Source organism: Aptenodytes patagonicus, chromosome 6 (assembly GCF_965638725.1).
Source record: "Aptenodytes patagonicus chromosome 6, bAptPat1.pri.cur, whole genome shotgun sequence".
Taxonomy (NCBI): Eukaryota; Metazoa; Chordata; class Aves; order Sphenisciformes; family Spheniscidae; genus Aptenodytes; species Aptenodytes patagonicus.
Window position 1 is genome coordinate 36,621,434 of NC_134954.1, and position 19,029 is coordinate 36,640,462.

The 19,029-nt window shown below is 39.4% G+C and overlaps 1 protein-coding gene across 1 annotated transcript in view; it reads left to right on the forward strand.

The window, feature by feature from the left end:
• Nucleotides 1-19,029, forward strand: part of ERBB4 (erb-b2 receptor tyrosine kinase 4) — a 665,446-nt gene that overhangs the window by 470,209 nt on the left and 176,208 nt on the right. Inside the window, exons 8-12 of the mRNA XM_076342111.1 lie at nt 1,095-1,208; nt 2,833-2,959; nt 7,589-7,662; nt 9,161-9,251; nt 10,750-10,949. Of these exons, the coding sequence (XP_076198226.1) occupies nt 1,095-1,208; nt 2,833-2,959; nt 7,589-7,662; nt 9,161-9,251; nt 10,750-10,949 (606 nt within the window). The remainder of the gene's footprint in view (nt 1-1,094; nt 1,209-2,832; nt 2,960-7,588; nt 7,663-9,160; nt 9,252-10,749; nt 10,950-19,029) is intronic.

Sequence of the window (19,029 nt, forward strand, 5' to 3'; positions counted from 1 at the left end):
CAACACCACCATGCCCACTAAACCATGTCCCTAAGCACCGCATCTACTCGTCTTTTAAATACTTCCAGGGATGGGGACTCCACCACTTCCCTGGGCAGCCTGTTCCAATGTTTAACCACTCTTTCAGTAAAGAAATTTTTCCTCACATCCAATCTAAACCTCCCCTGGCGCAACTTGAGGCCATTTCCTCTCGTCCTATCGCGAGTTACTTGGGAGAAGAGACCGACACCCACCTCGCTACAACCTCCTTTCAGGTAGTTGTGGAGAGCGATGAGGTCTCCCCTGAGCCTCCTTTTCTCCAGGCTAAACAACCCCAGTTCCCTCAGCCGCTCCTCATAAGACTTGTTCTCCAGACCCCTCACCAGCCTCGTTGCCCTTCTCTGGACACGCTCCAGCACCTCGACGTCCTTCTTGAGTGAGGGGCCCAAAACTGAACACAGTACTCAAGGTGCGGCCTCACCAGTGCCGAGTACAGGGGCATGATCACTTCCCTACTCCTGCTGGCCACACTATTTCTGATACAGGCCAGGATGCCATTGGCCTTCTTGGCCACCTGGGCACACTGCCGGCTCATGTTCAGCCGGCTGTCAACCGGCACCCCCAGGTCCTTTTCCGCCAGGCAGCTTTCCAGCCACTCTTCCCCAAGCCTGTAGCGCTGCATGGGGTTGTTGTGGCCGAAGTGCAGGACCTGGCACTTGGCCTTGTTGAACCTCATACAGTTGGCCTCGGCCCATCGATCCAGCCTGTCCAGGTCCCTCTGCAGAGCGATATTTGTGTATGTATGAAAGAGACAAGGCAGAGCATCTTGTTTTATTTCTCTCCACTTACTGTAGCTTTTTTTACCACAAATAATGATAAAACCAAATTGGGGGAGGAGTGGGGATGAGGCCTGACAATTCATGGATTTTCATAAATATCTGAAAACATGCCTAATTAGCTTGCTTATACACTTCTGAAAACACTAAACGTTAATGTCAATGTGGAGGTGCTCAGGCAAGTAATAATATGGATTGACATAGAGTCCATAAACGTGTGTCCCAGTATTATTTAGTCCAGTGGTTCGCTTTCTGCCAATATCTTCTTTTTCTCTTCAGACAACTTTGTGGTAGATTCCAGCTCTTGTGTCCGTGCATGTCCGAGCTCCAAGATGGAGGTTGAAGAAAATGGTATTAAGATGTGCAAGCCGTGCACTGACATTTGTCCTAAAGGTAGGCAGTAGTTTAGTATAAATTTTCTTGAATGCGGTCTACGCTGTAGTAGAGCAGAGCGAGGTGTTGTTTTGGCATAAAATACCCTTCATGAGTATGTTGTAGAATATTAATAGTCTTTGGATATCCACAGAACTTTGAACTATGTAGGCTGTGTGTGAAGTAATACAACAGAATGAAAATTTATTAAGTTGTAATGGTAATATAACCAAACCAATTCCTTTGATTAGATAAAAATGAAGGGGATTTCTCTGTTGGTTTTAGAGAAATTTGAAAGAATTCTTTATTATGTTATTTTAATGACAAGTATTTCCTGGAGGTGTTAGAGCTGTCCTTTTGTCATTCCAAAGGGGGCCATACTAAAGCCCTGGCTTCAATGTATGGTATGTCTCATGCTTGTCAATACAACATTAGGTTTCCATTTATTTCCTCTGTTTTTTAAAATTGTCTCTGTTTTCCCAGAATCTTCTACCTCCTTTCTGTCTAAAACATAGACTAGAATTTTTTCAGTGTTGGTGCTGTTGAGAAGACTGAAATCTATAGGCTACTTTGCTGTCCCAAGCTCCACTAGGGAGACTTTCTGCTCTGTGCTTGAAGGTCTCAGGAGCAAAGCACCGTCAGTTTTCCCACGTGGGCCTATGCCACTTTTCAGTCCTAGTGGAAGCCATATCTGGAAGGGAATTCACAATGAAGCTACTGAAAAACTGTAAATCAGCAGTCATGCCACAAGGCTGAAAAAGTCAGAGATCTCTGCCACGGCAGGGTACTGACATGCTGAATTCGAAGTGAAGGCAATGTCCAGCCCTTTAACATAATTGGAGCAAATAACTTTTTTGCTAGATAGATAGTTTTATGCATGAAAATGCATGTGTAGTGTTCCTGTCAAGGTCTTAGCCTTAATCTGTGAGGAGGAAAGTTATCATGTTTGTAAAAGGTTCAGGTGTACTGCTGGTAGTTGCTGTTAGAGGAGCCCAGTTAGGGAGAGAGGATACGTTACATGATAGAAGTCATGAAGGATTTGTTCCTGTATGTATCATGCGTCCCAGAAAATGCAACTAAATTACATAGAAAAGCTACGCAGAGAAGTTTCCTCACTGGGTACTAAAGTTTCTCCAGGCCTCAGTAACTTCTTTGCTGGGATGAGGAGTAAAGAATTATTTGTATGTCCTTTCAAAAGGACCTTATGGCATGTGAATAGTTAAGTTCATAAATCCACCAGAGCAAAGGGGACCTCTTGAGCTAGCAGTGTTAGGACCCCTCAGTTTCTGCAGTGAGTAGTGCACGCATAAATGGCATGGCCACCAGGCTAGTCTGAGCTAAGTTATCAACTATCTGTTTACAGCTGGCTTGAGTGGGATTTTGTGTGGTTCATACTTGCCTTTAGATCCAGTGTGATATACCTTAACCTGTGTGCCAGGATGTCCTTCTGTGGCGGGTACTTTAGCTTATTGTTTGTTTTATATTGGCACATGCTTCTTTGGGAATATGGGTAAAGGGTGCCATTTTAACACCTCTCTGCTGCTTTGTCTCTGGAAGAAATGAAGACTCGCATCTAGAAGGCCAACATGTTCTGATTCAGTAATTGTTTTTCCTAGTTCTTTACACAAACTCCTTGTTTTGGCAGCATGTGATGGCATTGGAACAGGGAGTTTAGTGTCAGCTCAGACGGTGGATTCCAGCAACATTGACAAGTTCATAAACTGTACCAAGATCAATGGCAATCTTATCTTCCTTGTTACTGGGATTCACGGGTAAGTGACAAAATGTTAAGACGTTATGTCATGGTGCCAGCTGAAATGAATTGCGTCCACCTCTTAATGATAGCCGCTGGCTTCTTTTACAGAATAGCAGATCCAGGATAAATTAGTTTTCTGCCTTCCATTATGAAGGAAACTGTTACCTTGATTCTTATGATTCAACCTCTAGGAAAAGAAAGGAGGAAGTAGACTGTTTGCGCTAGAAAGAGAAAAGACAACTGTGATCTTTGGTTACTTTATGAGATCCTTGGTACTGGCTTACAATAATGGCTGATTAGAGAATAGAAGGGAAAAAGGGAAGTTACCTTCCATTAGTTTGTTTTAAATTTCATATGGCCAGCAGTCTAATGAGCAGAATATGCAGAGAGTGCCTCACCTAGCATAAATTGCCATAGCCTGGGTTGCTGTCACGGCATATACATGCAAAAAAGCTGCCCTCTTGTCAGTCAGTTTTGAAGTATATATTCAAGTTTCAATGGCAGAGATACACAAAACTCACTGGTATTTAATCCAGTATTTTGGTTTAAATATGGCTGTATATTGAATAAGTCTTAGTAACGGTTGAAGATACAAGGGACAGAACCAGTATTTAAAAGTCTCACCAATGTCTCCTTCTAAAGGAAGATACCAGCCAGATAATTAGTGCCTTCTGTTTAAAGTTTGGTGCACTGTGTGTTTGCCGTTGTAGCAAAGGTTAATGCATGGTGCAAATGCTGCAAGGGTGGGAATGTGTCCAGGGAAGACAGACATACTCTGTTTTGATGGTCAGGTGAAGGCCAATGCAGCTGGCCGTTTTCTTGCATTGTATTCTTCCTGTCATTGAGAGAACACAAATATGATTGTGTCTTCTTACTAATTCAAGCATTCATGTTGTGAATTCACCATCAGCCATGGTGAATTACATGTGACACTTTGAGGTATTTCTGGGCATACTGAAATGAACAAAATCCTCAAAATGGACGAATAAGATTAAACCCTTTTGCCCCTTTGTTGTGATAAGTATGCAGATATTTTGTGGTACATTAACAGTGTAAAGTACTCAATTGCTTCTACCACTGTGTAGGCTTCAAATTTTAACTTGCTTTTTACGTTCCTCGGAGCTTTCAACATTGCTTGCAACTGGTTGTCAACATTTGATACCTTAAATACAGTTCCCAAACCAACTCCGTGTTTGTAACTTTATGCCATAGCGAAAATGTGATTAACTGAATGTCTACAGATTGATCTGAAATGGAATTCTGGCATAAGTAGTGCCAGCAGATTTTTCTTTAGTCTTTCTATATTATAATCTAAACATATCTGAATCTAAAGTGGTTGACACTAGGCTGCCTGGCTCAAATTTTCCTACTAGGTGAGGTGGAAAGAAATGACTAGTTTCCTTGATTTGATATAGTGATTGGTTGTAATGCTTCACCTACAACTTGACTCCAGCCATGAGAAAGACAGTTGAAAATCCACTTCAATGGGGCCCTACAGCTCAGTGATTTTCAAAAGGCCAGCAAATGTGAGCTTTGACTGTGTAGTTGGTCTTCTCGTCTCTCCAGCAGGGAGTACAGTGTGAAAGGTTAATGTAGCATAGGGAGGAAGAAGGACTTTGGTTCAAGTGGTTTAAGGAAATGCTGCTTCGAACTTGTTGAAACCCTGGAGAAGGTCACACAGGAGTCAGCGCTCAGGCCGTCACACTTTCTGATCTGGCCAAATGGCTGAGAGGCTGGATGTAAATCTATTCAGTCTCACAGGACAGGAAGTACTCTAGTAAATGCAAGACAAGCAGCTAGAGGACGTGAGCAATTTTGTGTGGATTGTTCCAGTGCATTACATGAAATGTAATTTGGAGTATTAGAACTGCTTTTGTTGCAAAAGTTGTATTAGCTGCAAAGTTACGAGATGAGTCTCATTAAAAAGTCTGTCTAAATTAAAGGGACTAAACCCAACCTTGAATAAAACCGTATTCATCTGAAAAATATCTAAATTATGGACTATAAAGCAGAGGGTTAAAATATTTTGTTCTATTTGGTAGAAGAATATAAGCCTAGGACATGTAATGTTGAAACTGTGTAGCACTTTGTCTCTCATTCTTTATGAAGAAAACTCACTCCAACAAGTCTTAAGTACGACGACGCTGAGTTCTGCAACCCTAAATTTTTCCACAGCATAAATTACAGTAGTATATATTAAAAGAAGAGAAGATTTGAGAATTAGTTAAAATAACTTTATATATCTGGAACAGCTTTTTGTTTAAAATTTCTGTTACATTTTGCAAATCAATCATACAGAAAGGAAATTAAAAAAATGACACTAGCTACACAAGTAGTTTATTATATAAATGGACAGTATGGAGCAACAACAATAATACATATTTCCACTCCAACTTTTAGTTAACTTCTTTTACAAATTCATTTACTCAGAGTGATCTGCAGCTTTTAAAAGTATGAATTTTCAGTGTTTCAGATTGTAGGGACTTAAAGTCTAGCTCTCTGTTGGGAATTGAAAGACTTTTTGTAGTGGCAGAGAATAACTTCAGTGAAAGATGCTGAGTGGATTTTTTTGTTTGTTTTCATTGGGAACTGTGCCATTACTATTGATCCTGTCATATTTTTGATCCCGTGATTCTGTAGCCTGTCTTTCCCTTTCCTGGGTACTTGAACTTCAAGTCTTGTGAATTTGTAATAATTCATATAAAAACTGTATCTATAATTATGAATTGTTTTTATGCACAATTATTTATAATAGTTTATAGATAATTATGAAGTGGCTTTAATTAGTGTCCAGAAGTTAAATGGGATGAAGGTAGACCTAAATTTTGGTGAGCCAGTAGTACTCATTCTTCTAAGGTAATGCTCTGCTGAAGTGTATGGATGAAGTGATCTTCATTAGGATACATATCTGCTGCCTGAGACAGAGACCGAAAACACATTGGCTGGAAAATGGGTAGGACCTGTATAGGTCAGATGCAGTCTTTTCTCTACTGTTTCCTTCTGGTTGGGGTGCTAAAAAGCCAAGCTGCCTTCCGCTTGTGTTGCTGCCTGTGAAGGGGTGGGATATACCAAGGAGGGCTGTACTTTAAGGATAGACAGCCCCAGCTAGCAGCAAATGCTGCCACCTCCTTCTTCCCACTTGCAGCAGGAGCAAGAAGCCCTCAGTGCTCACCAGCTTTTTATCTTCCCTTTAGTTGTCCATCTCCAGTTTCACAGTGAGCTGAAACTCTCATTCCTGGAGCTGTAAAATTCAGCTATGCCTGTTCTACTGAAAAATCTTGGCTCTGCCAATAAGAATGGTAGAAGATGATTGCATTATTCCACAGTTTTATATGTTGATAAAACATATCAGTCATTTGGCTGCTTAAGGCGGTTAAATGTATATTTGTAACTTTAAAGACTACTTTATGTTAGGATTTGGAGGTGAAATTCAGCAACCTCATGCTTAGTACAGGCAAGGGTTTTCCTTTTTTAATAGTAATGCATTGTAAAAGCAAAATGCTGTGTTTCTGTTAGGTAGCCAAAACTTGTTGCCTAGTTTTCTGAGAGCTCCAAATTGTTAAAATTAAGTGTATATGATGCTTCTGTGGTGCACTGGGCTTTATGCTAAGGTTCGAGAGCTTGTTTTGTTGCTGCTAACCTGGAATGGCCTCCAGAATGGTTAGAAGTGACCCCATCAGTCTGTCGCCACACAGATTTCTGAGGCCTATCCCCAAAGACAGCCTGGTTGATTACCTCCATGTTCCAATTCCAAGAACGACGTCTCTTGGAAAGCAGAAGGAGCAGAGGTGGAAATGTGTGCTCCACATTTACTGAGGATGTTTCCTACCCTCAGAAAACCCTCAGAAATACCATAACAATGTGTTACAAAAGAATCTTTTCCTGAATTTTTAAAGGATTTTTGTTTGGATTAGGCTTCTAGTTGGCTTCTTAAATAGTTGGAGATTCTTTACTCCTTTAAAATTTGGGGTGGGGTGGGTGGAATTATTTGCTTAATGATGGCACTCTCAAAATCAAGGTCAGCTTCATCTTTTTACACTGTAGCATATGTAACTTTGAGATTTTAATGTTTGGGTGTATTTCATTTCTCAGGTGACAAACTTGCTTGGCAAGGGTCTGTGCTTTTTGATGTTCCCTGTTCAACACCTTCTAAAAAGTGTACCCTTTTAATGCCATGTGTCAGGAACCGCTGGCAAGCTCTTAGTTTTGTTTGGCTTATAGCTTGTCACTCGTTTCAGTAGCAGTTTTGTTAGTCCTGGTAGTACAGTATCACAACTGTACCATTTGAGCTAGTATTCCTGGAAAAAATGTTGAAAATTCATCTTTCTTTTAGGGAGATCACCCATGCTTGTTCAGAATCCCTTAATTTTCTGTGAGCATAAATATTTGCTAAAACATTAATGATTTGAACCTTAAAGATGCTAGGCACCATTATTTTCCATCAAGATGACTTGGGAGAAGTTAGACACAGGTTCTGCAGGAACAACAGTCTGAAGAAATTGGAAACAGTCTGAAGAAATCCGAATCATATGCTGCCTAAAAGCAAAGTGTTGACCTCCTGAATACTGCTTTCTACATGGTACAGTTTTGAGAACATGATCTTTTTTTATTCAGAATATCCCATTTTGTCCTTTTAATCTTTCAGGGACCCGTATCACACAATCGCCGCAATCAATCCAGAGAAATTAAATATCTTCCAAACAGTGAGAGAGATAACAGGTAACACACTTCTGATTTCATATAATCTGAACTTCTCAGGTTGCATTTATGGTTGTCATTTGTTGGGTTTTCTGAAGAACACAAGGTGCTTTTTTCTTTCAACTCAACTGCACTGTAAACTTCATAAAAGTTTAATACACAACAACTTCAGTATCAGTTGATCTTTACAATGTGTTGTCCTTTGCTCATGAATACAGAATACCCATTATGTTTGGGGTACACAAGCATCAGAAGACCAAGACATTACTGTTGAGTGGGCAAGGGGTCTTGGTCTTCACTTGAAAGCATTTGAAATATACCTTGGAAAAAAACAGACAAACCAATCTGGTTTTGCAGCTTCTTCTCTTGGTCTAACAGCAGATGCTGCTGCAAATTAGCTTCTGTAATTTAAAGACAAATGTATAATGTGTGGGGTGGTAGTCCCCCCCATCTTTTGTGGCTTTTCAGTGGGGTCATATAACTAGAACTCGGTACTTCTTTTCTTGCATCTTGCTGGTTGTTGTTTCACCATTCGGGGGATAGGGAGGAAGATACTACAGCTCTGAGTTCTCAATTGATTGCTGATAATGTATAGATAGGGAAATGAAAAAAAAAATTCTATTTCATGCACAAAAAAAAAAATCTTTGGACGCTACAAGCATGATTGTAGCTGGGTGGAGCTCAACAGGGGTTTGGCATTTGAAATGAGTTCTCTCCCATGTGCTTCACCTCTCAAAAGTTGTGTATTTCAGCAAACCAGTGGGATTAAAAAATGAAAGTAAGCTGTAAATCTCTCCCTAATTAATGTAAAAGATAATCTGGCATCTGGGTGTCTGTAATTTGCCATTCTTAAGCACACTGTCTAATTGACAGTCTCAGCTCTACTACTTAAGTGGAATTACCCCTATGCTTCAAGATGTACTGCATTTCAGTCCAGTACTGAATCAAAATCATAGGGAACTGCACTCTGTAGAGGTCTGTGTAGCACAAAATAAGTAGTCCCACATATTTGTGCAGAGAATGCTCTCTGGATGAACAGTCCTCGCACACGCACGCACTCAGAAATGAATGCAAGTTCTTTGTTTTAGGGAAGTCTTGTCATCTTTAGTGCATCATAACGAATCTCTCAACTTCTGTCCCAAGTCTCTAGCACATTTTAAAACTAAATGTTCTTAATTCAGGCAAATCTCCATTTTTCCTGCTGCTGTTTAGAAAAGGCTGGGACGCCTTGCAAGATTTCAGCCTGTGTTTAGGTTCACCCTCACTGTGTCTGTTGAAAGTGGACGTAATGCTGCTATGACTGTTAATCCTCCTTTGCCTTCTTGGAGGAAACAGTGGTGAGCAGCCTGATGAATTTAAAGACAGTAGTCTGCAGCATTCATTACCTATTTATTTCTTTTTCTCAGACCAGCAGTGTCTTTCATTTATAGGCTAAGCCTATCCTAATTCATGTATGTGATAAAGCAGTCTTTATGGCTGAAGTCATTGATATTCGTATGCTTACCTTTTTCTCCTTCAGGGTATTTGAACATACAGTCATGGCCTGAGAATATGACAGATTTCAGGGTGTTTTCTAACTTGGTTACTATTGGTGGAAGAGCTCTCTATAGGTAAGGTACTTCCTCTGTTGATGGAATCGTTTTTTATTAGTATTCAATGATTCTTTGTTCAGTAGCACAGAACACAACATCCTTTGGGATGGGCATCATAAATTGATATGTTTTTCTTTGTTACCAAGGTATTCATTACCAGTATCTTTGCTAATCAGTTGTTTATAATGGGTAATATCTTTTGAACATAATGATTTAAAAGAATCCCCAAAATACCCAAAAAACCCCCATCTTGGTTCATTGCTGTAGCTGTTAACTCATTGTCCAGAAAGTACATTTAATGGTTTAAAATACCTTGTGAATGTGAAACATAAGTTAAAAGACATTAATAGCAGAATTTAGCCCCCTTATCAGGAAGTTTATATGGTTGCGATTGGAAGTGCAGGCTCATGTGCCCAAAGAACAATGTGGTCTTAAGAAATGGTAAAAGATAAATACTTGGAAGAACACTGAAATCACTGAGGTACCATGCAGGTGGGGTGTACGTTAGCTCTGTAGTGCCATTTTTACCAGAGATGTTTCCGTATGAATAGTCATATGGAAGAATTCGTTTGAAGAGAAGAAAATGTGGTGAGAAATAATGAGGGAAGCACAAGAAGGTATCTGAATGATATATATACAGCAATCCCTGGTTCCCCATTGTGTAAATATATAGTAAATCAGTCATGGGATTCTGCTGGCATCTTAAACAGCAACCCAAGCAGATTATGAATAGCAGTGAAACCTTGAGATTGAATTACAGCGTAGCATTCTGTTTGGAAGCAGCAATTTTTATTTGGAACAGCTGGAAAACAATTACAACCATTAAAATACAATAACTTAAAGGATGCCCAGAAACTGGATATTGTCTTCACTGTTTTTCAGTCATAAAATATATGCAGTCATTTCCGTGTTACACAGACAATCATTTACCATTCCTTTGATGAAGAACGGAGATAACCACATATTACAACAAAAGAAAAATGAAATGTAGAAAGTGGGCTGGAAAAATTTCCTTGAAAATAACAATTTCTTCCTGTATTACTATAAATGACATTAATTTGGTGCCTGACAGAAGATGTTAATACATTTTGCATGACTTTGTCAGTTTCTCCTTAGCATATAAACTACCATAGTATTAATTCTGTCGTCTTAGAAAAAAAAAATCTGGATTTTATTCAGTTTTCTCAGCAGCACTTTGTCTCAAAAAACATGTTAATGGATGAAATGGAACTAGTTGAGGTGTTTTGCTGGCCCAGTTGCCCTAGCGCTGCGAGCATCACAGCTTGCGGTATCACGAGTCTTACAGGGCTCGTAATTTTTCTAGGCAACAGAACTGGATGTTGACTCATAAAATATTTGTGTCACCCCAAAATAAAAGTTTTCTGACCAAATTTCAGTTTTGCCAGAAAGATCATCTTGACATTAGGAACTAATTCTAGTGGGAAATTCCCAACCAGCTCTAATAAGTTTCGCCTTCTGGAGCTAATTCCTGTTCTCACTTTTGTTTTCATCACAGTGGCCTTTCCTTACTCATCCTAAAGCAACAAGGCATTACCTCTCTGCAGTTTCAGTCCTTGAAGCAAATCAGTGCTGGCAACATCTACATAACAGACAACAGCAATTTGTGCTACTACCACACTGTCAACTGGACCAGCCTCTTCAGCACACCCAGTCAAAAGACGGTCATTCATCGAAATAAAAAAGCAGAGAACTGCAGTAAGTACTGCTGCTCAGTGCAAATCTTCTTGCCTATGATTAGCTCACATGGGGGGAAAATGATACAACTACTGACGGGATACAGTGTAGCGAGCAGGCCAGAAACTTGGCTGATGTCTCTTGGAGCTCCATGGACATCAGTGGATCTATGGTCATTTACAGACTCTAAGGATTTGGCCCAATCTGCATCCGAGCAGATTTATGGGCAAATGAAATCTTTTAAGGTATGAATAAATGAAAGGGAGAAGAGAGAGGGTACTACTTCCTTACTGTGATGTGAACTTTCCCAATTAGAGATCCAGTTTCACAAATAGGAATTCTGAACGCCGTAAATGCAGAGTGAATGTAGCATTCATGAAAGGCACTGATTTTACAGATTTGAAAACTACAGCCCTTTCCTTGTAGAGTGAGATTAGCATCTTTTGCTTCCCCTACCCTGCTTCACCAAAGAAGCCCTGTCTTAATCCAGAAAGGTGACTTTTGGGACTGGTTTTGATCACTAGGTTCCTCCTTTCTGTACTTGACCTATCTGATAAGGAAGAATACTTTTAATTGGGCCTAATTGTCTTTCAGGAAAGCTTACGTGCCAATACTTGGACTGAGATCATAGTACTGAAAAGCAAATGAATGCTATGTAGCAGATGAAACAATTTGGTTATGCAGAAATCAGGCAGCAAATTGCATTAATACAGCCATTTTGTAGCAGCAATACAATTCACTTTAAGCATCTGTTAGACTGCTAGCAAGAGAGGAGATTCATTAAATTGCTGCATGTTTAAGTGATATTTCTGGGTTTTGTGCTTTGACCAGCCAGAAATATTTGCTTTGGTTTTTTTCAGGCTGTCGTCCTACTCTTAACTTATTCTTTTATTTCTTTTTTTTTTTTTTCTTTTGCTTTTTCCCCTCCCTTTGAAGTATTATTCTGTTATGCTTTGAGGGAATTTGTGGCTGTGCTTATCACTGTGGTATGAGGGTACCTTCCAGTGTTAGGTGAAAGACAACTATACATTTATCAGTGCTGCTCAGTTATTTTTCTAATCTCTTCTGCCATGTAAGAGCTACATGAAGTGGAAATTCTTGTTTGGTAGGTCTCTGTGTGGTTTTGTTTTGTTTGTTGTTGTTATTGTTATTATTTGGCTGTTTCTCTGCATACAAATTAAAAAAGTGAAGGTTAAAGAAATGCCTCTTGCTGTTGACGTAGATAATTTAATTGTGACCATGCCTGAGGGTGTAGAGGGAAAGGATTGTTTCTTAACCTCCAGCAGACCACTGTCTGCTTTTAAACTGCAGCATACTTTATCCTTTGACGTAAACATTCTGTTATGTGAGACGGAAGGATGTATTGAACAGAACTTTTCTTGGTAGAAGGTTTTGTGTATGTTTGTAAAAGATGTCCTTGGTGTAGCAGTGAAACTATGGATTAGACCCTTACATTTGGTAGAATGTTTTGTGGGAATGCAATACAGAAGGTGGAGGAGAGGTGTAGTGTCTGCTGGTACTTCTGTGGTTAGGAAGTGCACAAGCGTGTCCTGTGTGTTGAACAGCTTCATGCCCTGGTGTCCTTACTGCTGTAACCCAGCCAAAGGCATGAGTAAATGTCTCCAGGTGGTTGTCTGTGAGAGTAGTGTAGCTCTTTTCGTCATCCAGAGATGATCGAACATGTGATGATAATGTCCTGTGGGAATGAAGTGTTGATGAAGAGTCCAAGAATAGTCCTGAATAATGAAATGAGTTAACCAGTTACAGGACAAAGAAGGTTGTACAGTCTCTATTTTCAACACACCCAACTTCATCTTGTTCTGGATTAGCTCCAGTTGCTCAACATCCGTGAGCTTTGTACCATCTTAATGTCTGCTGTTCTCTTGGTTTTTTGTTTTTTCCATCTCAAGGCTTTTTCTTTGCTTTGAGTTCTTCTGAGTGTGAATATTATTTGAACATTGAATAAGATCAGCCTTGCAAGGGAATAGCATGCATTTTCTGGCACTGTCAGCTCCTTAGAAACTTGGAGGAAATCTCCTGACTTCCCATGAATAACTAGTGCCTTCAGTCTTGCCAGCTAGAGCATTTGTAAATGGCTTGTAGTTCTGGTATGCACTCTGTTTTTCCTGCTCTCCTCCCCCTGCTCTCCCCCCCCCCCAGCAAAGCCTACTATGAAAAATTGTATATTATTTGGCAAATAGGGGTGTTGCCAAGAAAGAGAATCACATCTGCCCAGGGATGGTGGATTGCTAGTTGCTTTTCCCTGTTAGTGTTGGAGTGGTATAGGATCAAGTGGCGGGGAGGAACCTAGTTCTGTGCTAGCAGTCTAGTAACAAGTGTATTTCGTATGTCATGATAGGAAGAATTTAACCCTTTGAGATTTCACCTAAGGAATTTCTTCAGCTGACAGAACAGAATCTGTCTGAAGTAGTACAAGGTCTTGATGACTGTGCAAGAATCACTAGGGTTATATTCCAGGATCCTAGTGGTCCCATCTTGCTGTGAGATACATGAACCTGTGAACCTTCCAGAGAGTACAAGATTCCTCTCTACCATATGAAAAACTGCTGACTGTGGGAGAAACATCTTGCTCTCGATGCTCTTTGATGTTTTCTAACAGCAGATTGGCTATAGCTGTCTGATAATGATGCATCATTTAATGAAAGAACAACCAGCTGTCTTCCATTGCTAGAGATTTAGTATAAAAATGTCTCATACAGTAATGCTTCCTCTTTGCTTCAAGCTCTCTATAACTTACAATGTGTTAGAAGACAGTGCAAAAACCACTCAGGTGAACTTCGTAAGGCACTTTTCCGTTCATGGAATAGAGTCCCTTCTGTTTTGCTGGTTTTGAGAGCTTGGGGAACATAGCTGAACACAGTAGTTTGGAAGATATTCTCATACTAGTTGTTAGCACTCCTTTGTCAAATACCTCTTTGCCCTTTCCTGTGATCACTAAGTTCGAGTTCCTTTGAAGCAGCCACAACTACTGAAACATGGGCTTTCAGGGCAAATGCAAATTGGATGTACTGTCACATCATCCTCTTGCACTGTACGTCTTGTCACTACATTTGCACACAAAGGGAAAATGTAAACTTTATTTGACTTTTAGCTTGCTGAGGATTTGTTATAATAGACTCATCATTTTCCAGGAAGAAAAATACTCCTAAAGATATTTCATGAAATTTAACACCAAGGGAATCTTCATGAGGAAAACAAATCTCATTAATTTCATTTTAAGAAGTCACAATGTAAGCCACAGTACCAAGGGACTAGTTTTAAAAATGGACTCTAACCTATGTTCATTAAATGGACTGCATATAATGAACGCAGGCTAGGGGCCAAGTTACTCTGATCAGAATGCAGTGTCTTAGACAGTTGACTTCCTGAATCCTAACAGGGAACAGTGGTTTTCTCTCTGTATGCACATCTGTGTGAATGAATTGATTAATGTTTTGTGGCCTTTTGAGAGTCAGCATTAGATGAGAAGAGCTATCCTGCTGCTTCAACTCTGCCTGTCAGTCAGCACCTCTCTGGGGTTAAATGGGTTCTGCTGCAGGTTAGAAGTCTAACTACAATCTTCACAATTACTTGGAGTAAGGCAGAGCTGTTCCTTAGCGCCAGATGGATTTCTCCAGCATCCTCTGAGACATCTGTGATTTTCAGGATAGGCCAACAGACTGGGGTTTAAGAGAGTTTTCTCTAAATCTTCCACTGCCTGAATGTTTGTGATCTGAGGGCAAGCCTCTAGGGTTTCAATTTCTACCTTTCAGTTATTTTGCCTGTTCTAGCCCCTGATCCTGCAGATGCTTGGGCATATGCCCATGCCTCTCTGAGTGACAAAGACGACTAGTCAGAATGGGGAAGGGAAATGCCTAAGTAAATATTTGCAGGATTGGAATCCATCCTCTACGGTAGAAATACTGTCTGCTTGCATGGTAGCTAGCAGGGTGTGAATTGTTAATAAAAATACCCATTAAACATTTTTTTCACATGGTTTCCAATGAAGAACCAAGTCTAGACCATGTTAATTATTACAGCCTCTCTCAGGTATGTTTATTATTATTCCTTTGTATATTTTGAGTCACTATCAGCTTGTTTTTGCTTTCCTCACTACCTAGTGATTGTTAACGGCTTAAAGCAAGGTATAGCAAACATTTAATATCCATGTGTAGCTTTTCTTAAAACTTGTGTAAGAGCTTCCAAGATCTGGTCAGCATCATATTTAAGTGACTCGTAGGATATATCACAAGATGGTGATATCTTTTCCATACCGTTTAATACTGTGTTCAGCTGACCATATAATTCAATGAGGAAATATTAAAAAAATTGTTAAGGGAGTAATTATTTGTGGAAAAGTTCAGTCTATAGTGATGCTTCATCTTTGAGATAACACTGACATTATAGGGTTTGACAGAACTCTGATTCACCCCCCCCCTCCCCCTCCATAAGGAAGATAAAGACAACAGGCTTCAGAGAGTAGAAAATGCTACAGAATTATCCAACATGCAAAATATACTTTATATAGTGATATTTATATTTATATATTTATATATATATATTTATGATACTGTCAATTATTTCATCTTGCTATTTCTGCCACTTCGTAACAATGTTAAAGTAGTCACCAAATATTTCACCACCTTTGAGATGGCTTTTCCAAAAGCTGGTTAAAAGCCTAGGGCAGACTTCACTTGTTTGTAGAATGTTGAAAATACAGGAGCAAACCATATTTGTGTTTTTTGAATTTAAAAAAAATCCATAAACCCACAAAGCTCTATCACTTTGTGTTATCTTTCTAATATTGTCCCATGCAGGGCCAGAGGGGGGTGGGTACCTGGAAGGAATGTGTCCTTTCTCTTCTCCACCTTCCCTACACACATTCAGGGATAGAAATGTCAGTGTCCAAGCTTGTGTGCACAGGGAACATAGAAGAAAGTGGCACCTTTGAGGCTGAGCGCCACGGAAAGGGCAGCAGTACATGATCATCAGTGAGAGACTTCTGAACTGCATAGATGCTAAAAGACACCTAGGCTTCAGGGCAGGTTACAGGAGAAGACTTGACGGCAAGGGACAAATTGAGGCTTCAACAGACGTTGCACCTTTAGCACAGTCTGATAGTGTCTCCCAAGGCTGTTTAAGAGTTCAGATGGCAAATGGGCATCTTAAAACTGATAAGCTGAGTGGAAATTAATTGGAGAGCATTTATCTAAAATGCAGTGCATGAAGCTCTCATCTAATGTAGGCTTTTAATTGTCTAGTACTATAAACTGTGATGTTAAACACAGTTTGTGCATAAAACTTACTTCGTTATGAACATTATTGATGCAGAATGAATGACTATAAAGTTATTTACTAGAGAATGTGCTCTGGTAGTTAGATTTTACCGTTGCTCCGTGCTGAAGTGAAAAATCTGCCTTTTTTTCCCAGCATGGGATTTTTACAGAACAGTCAGAGGTGACTCATGTTAAATATGAGTGTACACAAAATAAATGTAGAAAAAATGTTCTTTTATACAAAGTTATTTAAATAATTGTTTTCAGCTTTAGTGACACCCGCAGTGTACAGTGAAACCTTTATAGGCGAAGGTTGTTATAAATGTGATTGTTATGAATTATGCCAATTTAGCCACCAGTTAACAACTTGAATAAATGATTACATTCATTATCAGGTGTGATGCAAAGCTAATTGAAGTCTGTGGAAGCTTTTCTATTGAGTTCACGGAGCTTTGGATCAGGCCCATAAGTCTATAGCCAAATAACAATAATTCTTCTTTTTTTAGATAGCTAATTTTCTTGTGATCTGTCTAGATTGGGGAAAAACATTGAACCTTTCTGCTTCTAACCTGTGTGACCCCATTGATAAAGAATGAACACTTGTTCTAAAACGCCCGTTGAAAATGAGTTCCTGTCAAAAGCATTATTGTTCTTTCCTTCCATATATGGCTGTGTGATATGCTGGAGCTTCAGAACATTCTCAGCTCATGGAAATGTTAAAGAATGTGTCTAAAATTGAAAGATTTCTTTAGCCATCCCTATAATTAAAGAAGAGGAAGACAGACAAGGATAATGGGTTTTTATAAGTTGTCAAAAAACCCACTCCCTTCTTGTCAGTATTCATTTATGAAAACATTTCTGTGACTTAGAAATAAGCAGAAGAAAATAGTGATTATTTTTTTTCCTATTGCTTTTTTCATAGACTACAGGCACTGTGTTGGCTAGATTTCAATAGGGTAATCATGATTTTCTTTACTGAAAAGCTCTCATTTTATTTGCATAAGGTTATTCAGTATATTTTCTGAGCTATCTTGTAATAGTGTCACTTGCTATTTGAAGGGATATTTTAGTGCAACACTGTGTGCATGCGTGTGTAAATAAATTCTGATCCCAGAGTAGTCTGACAGCTGAGAACAGCGAAAAGAAAGGAAATCACTGGTAATAAAAGCACAATTTCAAGTTACAAAAAAAGGTGAGAAAGCAAATAGGAAACTGCCTTTCAATGATGAGTGTGTAAAACAAAATCAGAAGAATTACTAATATTCTTAAGATTAAAAATGAGAACAAAGGGATGTCCAAAGCAAGGTGGGGTTTTTTATTGCGTGACAAGTACTTAAAGTGAGTAATTAACTAGAAAATAAAACTATTTATATAAAAAGTTTGCTTAATTAGAACTGTGATAATTTCTGGGTTTAGGTTTTCTTCCTTCTTTTTTTTTATTTGCTGATACAGTTTGAGCCTGAAGCTGTCTGTTAATCCCAGGTGTCCCTGTGGCAGGCAATGTGAGGCAGGACTCGTATATTTGTCTGGTCAGTGTCAGTCACACGTCACCGTGAGACTGGATGAGATCAAGGGAGATTGGCAGAACAGGCATGAAGTGCTGGAGTCTGCTCTGAGGGAGCCCTCAAGTGTGGTCTAAATCCTAAGGCATAATTGGGATTCCCCTGAAATGACCAGCTGTATCACTCGGAACTTTTTTCCTGGGTGCTCCTGTAGGCAATGAACATGAAATAGGCCCAAACTGGCCTTTAATACCAAGTCAATGCGCCTCCAGAACTGTACTGCACAAAGCCAGTATTAGACTGAGATATACATAAAATGTCTAAAAGTAGGTGAAAAAGGAAGCTGTGTGGGCTACACATGTAGTATTTGCTAATGCAAAGCTTTCACCTAGTTCCTTTGATTTCTATGAAGTTTAGTCAGTGGCAGCATAGTGGAACTACTGACATTTGGTAGTTGTTATAAAAGCATTGCCATGCTTAAAAAAAGTTAGGGTTAGGACAGTAATGAAAAGCTGGATTTTTTGTCTCTGCTCATACTGGCTTTGTGTGGTGTGGTTCCTTTGACTGCAGCAGAATGACTCCTGATTTACAGCAGAGCTCAGGGAAAGAGAACGAGACATCTCTAGGTAATGGCATGCTAAATAGCTCAGGTCTCTCTTGCTGTGCTGGAATCTCTGAGAATTAATATGCTTTAAAGGAAATTAAATTAACACCTGGAATTACTCCTAAACTTAATTATTTTATGTTTGGCTGTACCTGATTTGAGCTTTGAGGCAAAAGAAGAACCAAAAAGATACTTCTGAACACCTTCTGGATGTTGTCATTAAGAAAGTATATATGATATTTAAAAAAAAAAAAAAATGTATTCAAGCAAGCATTCCAGCCTTGAGAAGACATAAGTGTGCAGACTTTTCATGTCTGAGGTTATTGTATTGTATTGAATAAGACAGTGCTCATCTACCTGCTGAATTACATATATTGTACAGCAGAGCCATGCAGGGTCAGCAACAGCACTGTACAAGTAGGAAGCGTGCTGGCGAATCTCTTGTTCTTGGATCAGTTTGCCTGCAAGGGCTGGAGGACATGAAATCTTTGATTGGTTCCTATGCTTCTTGTAAAGGTGAAATGTCCTTTTTTGACACTGAATTATGAAAATGTTCTAGGCAGAAAAAGAAACAAGTAGATGAAAATCTGCCATTCTCAATCTCAGTAAAGCAAAATGTCCCATTGCAAGAAGAAAGGAAATATGGAAGAAGCTTCACTCCTCCTGCCTACTTGCTACATGGGCTAGGAGAGAGAAACCATGCATACAATTATTGCATA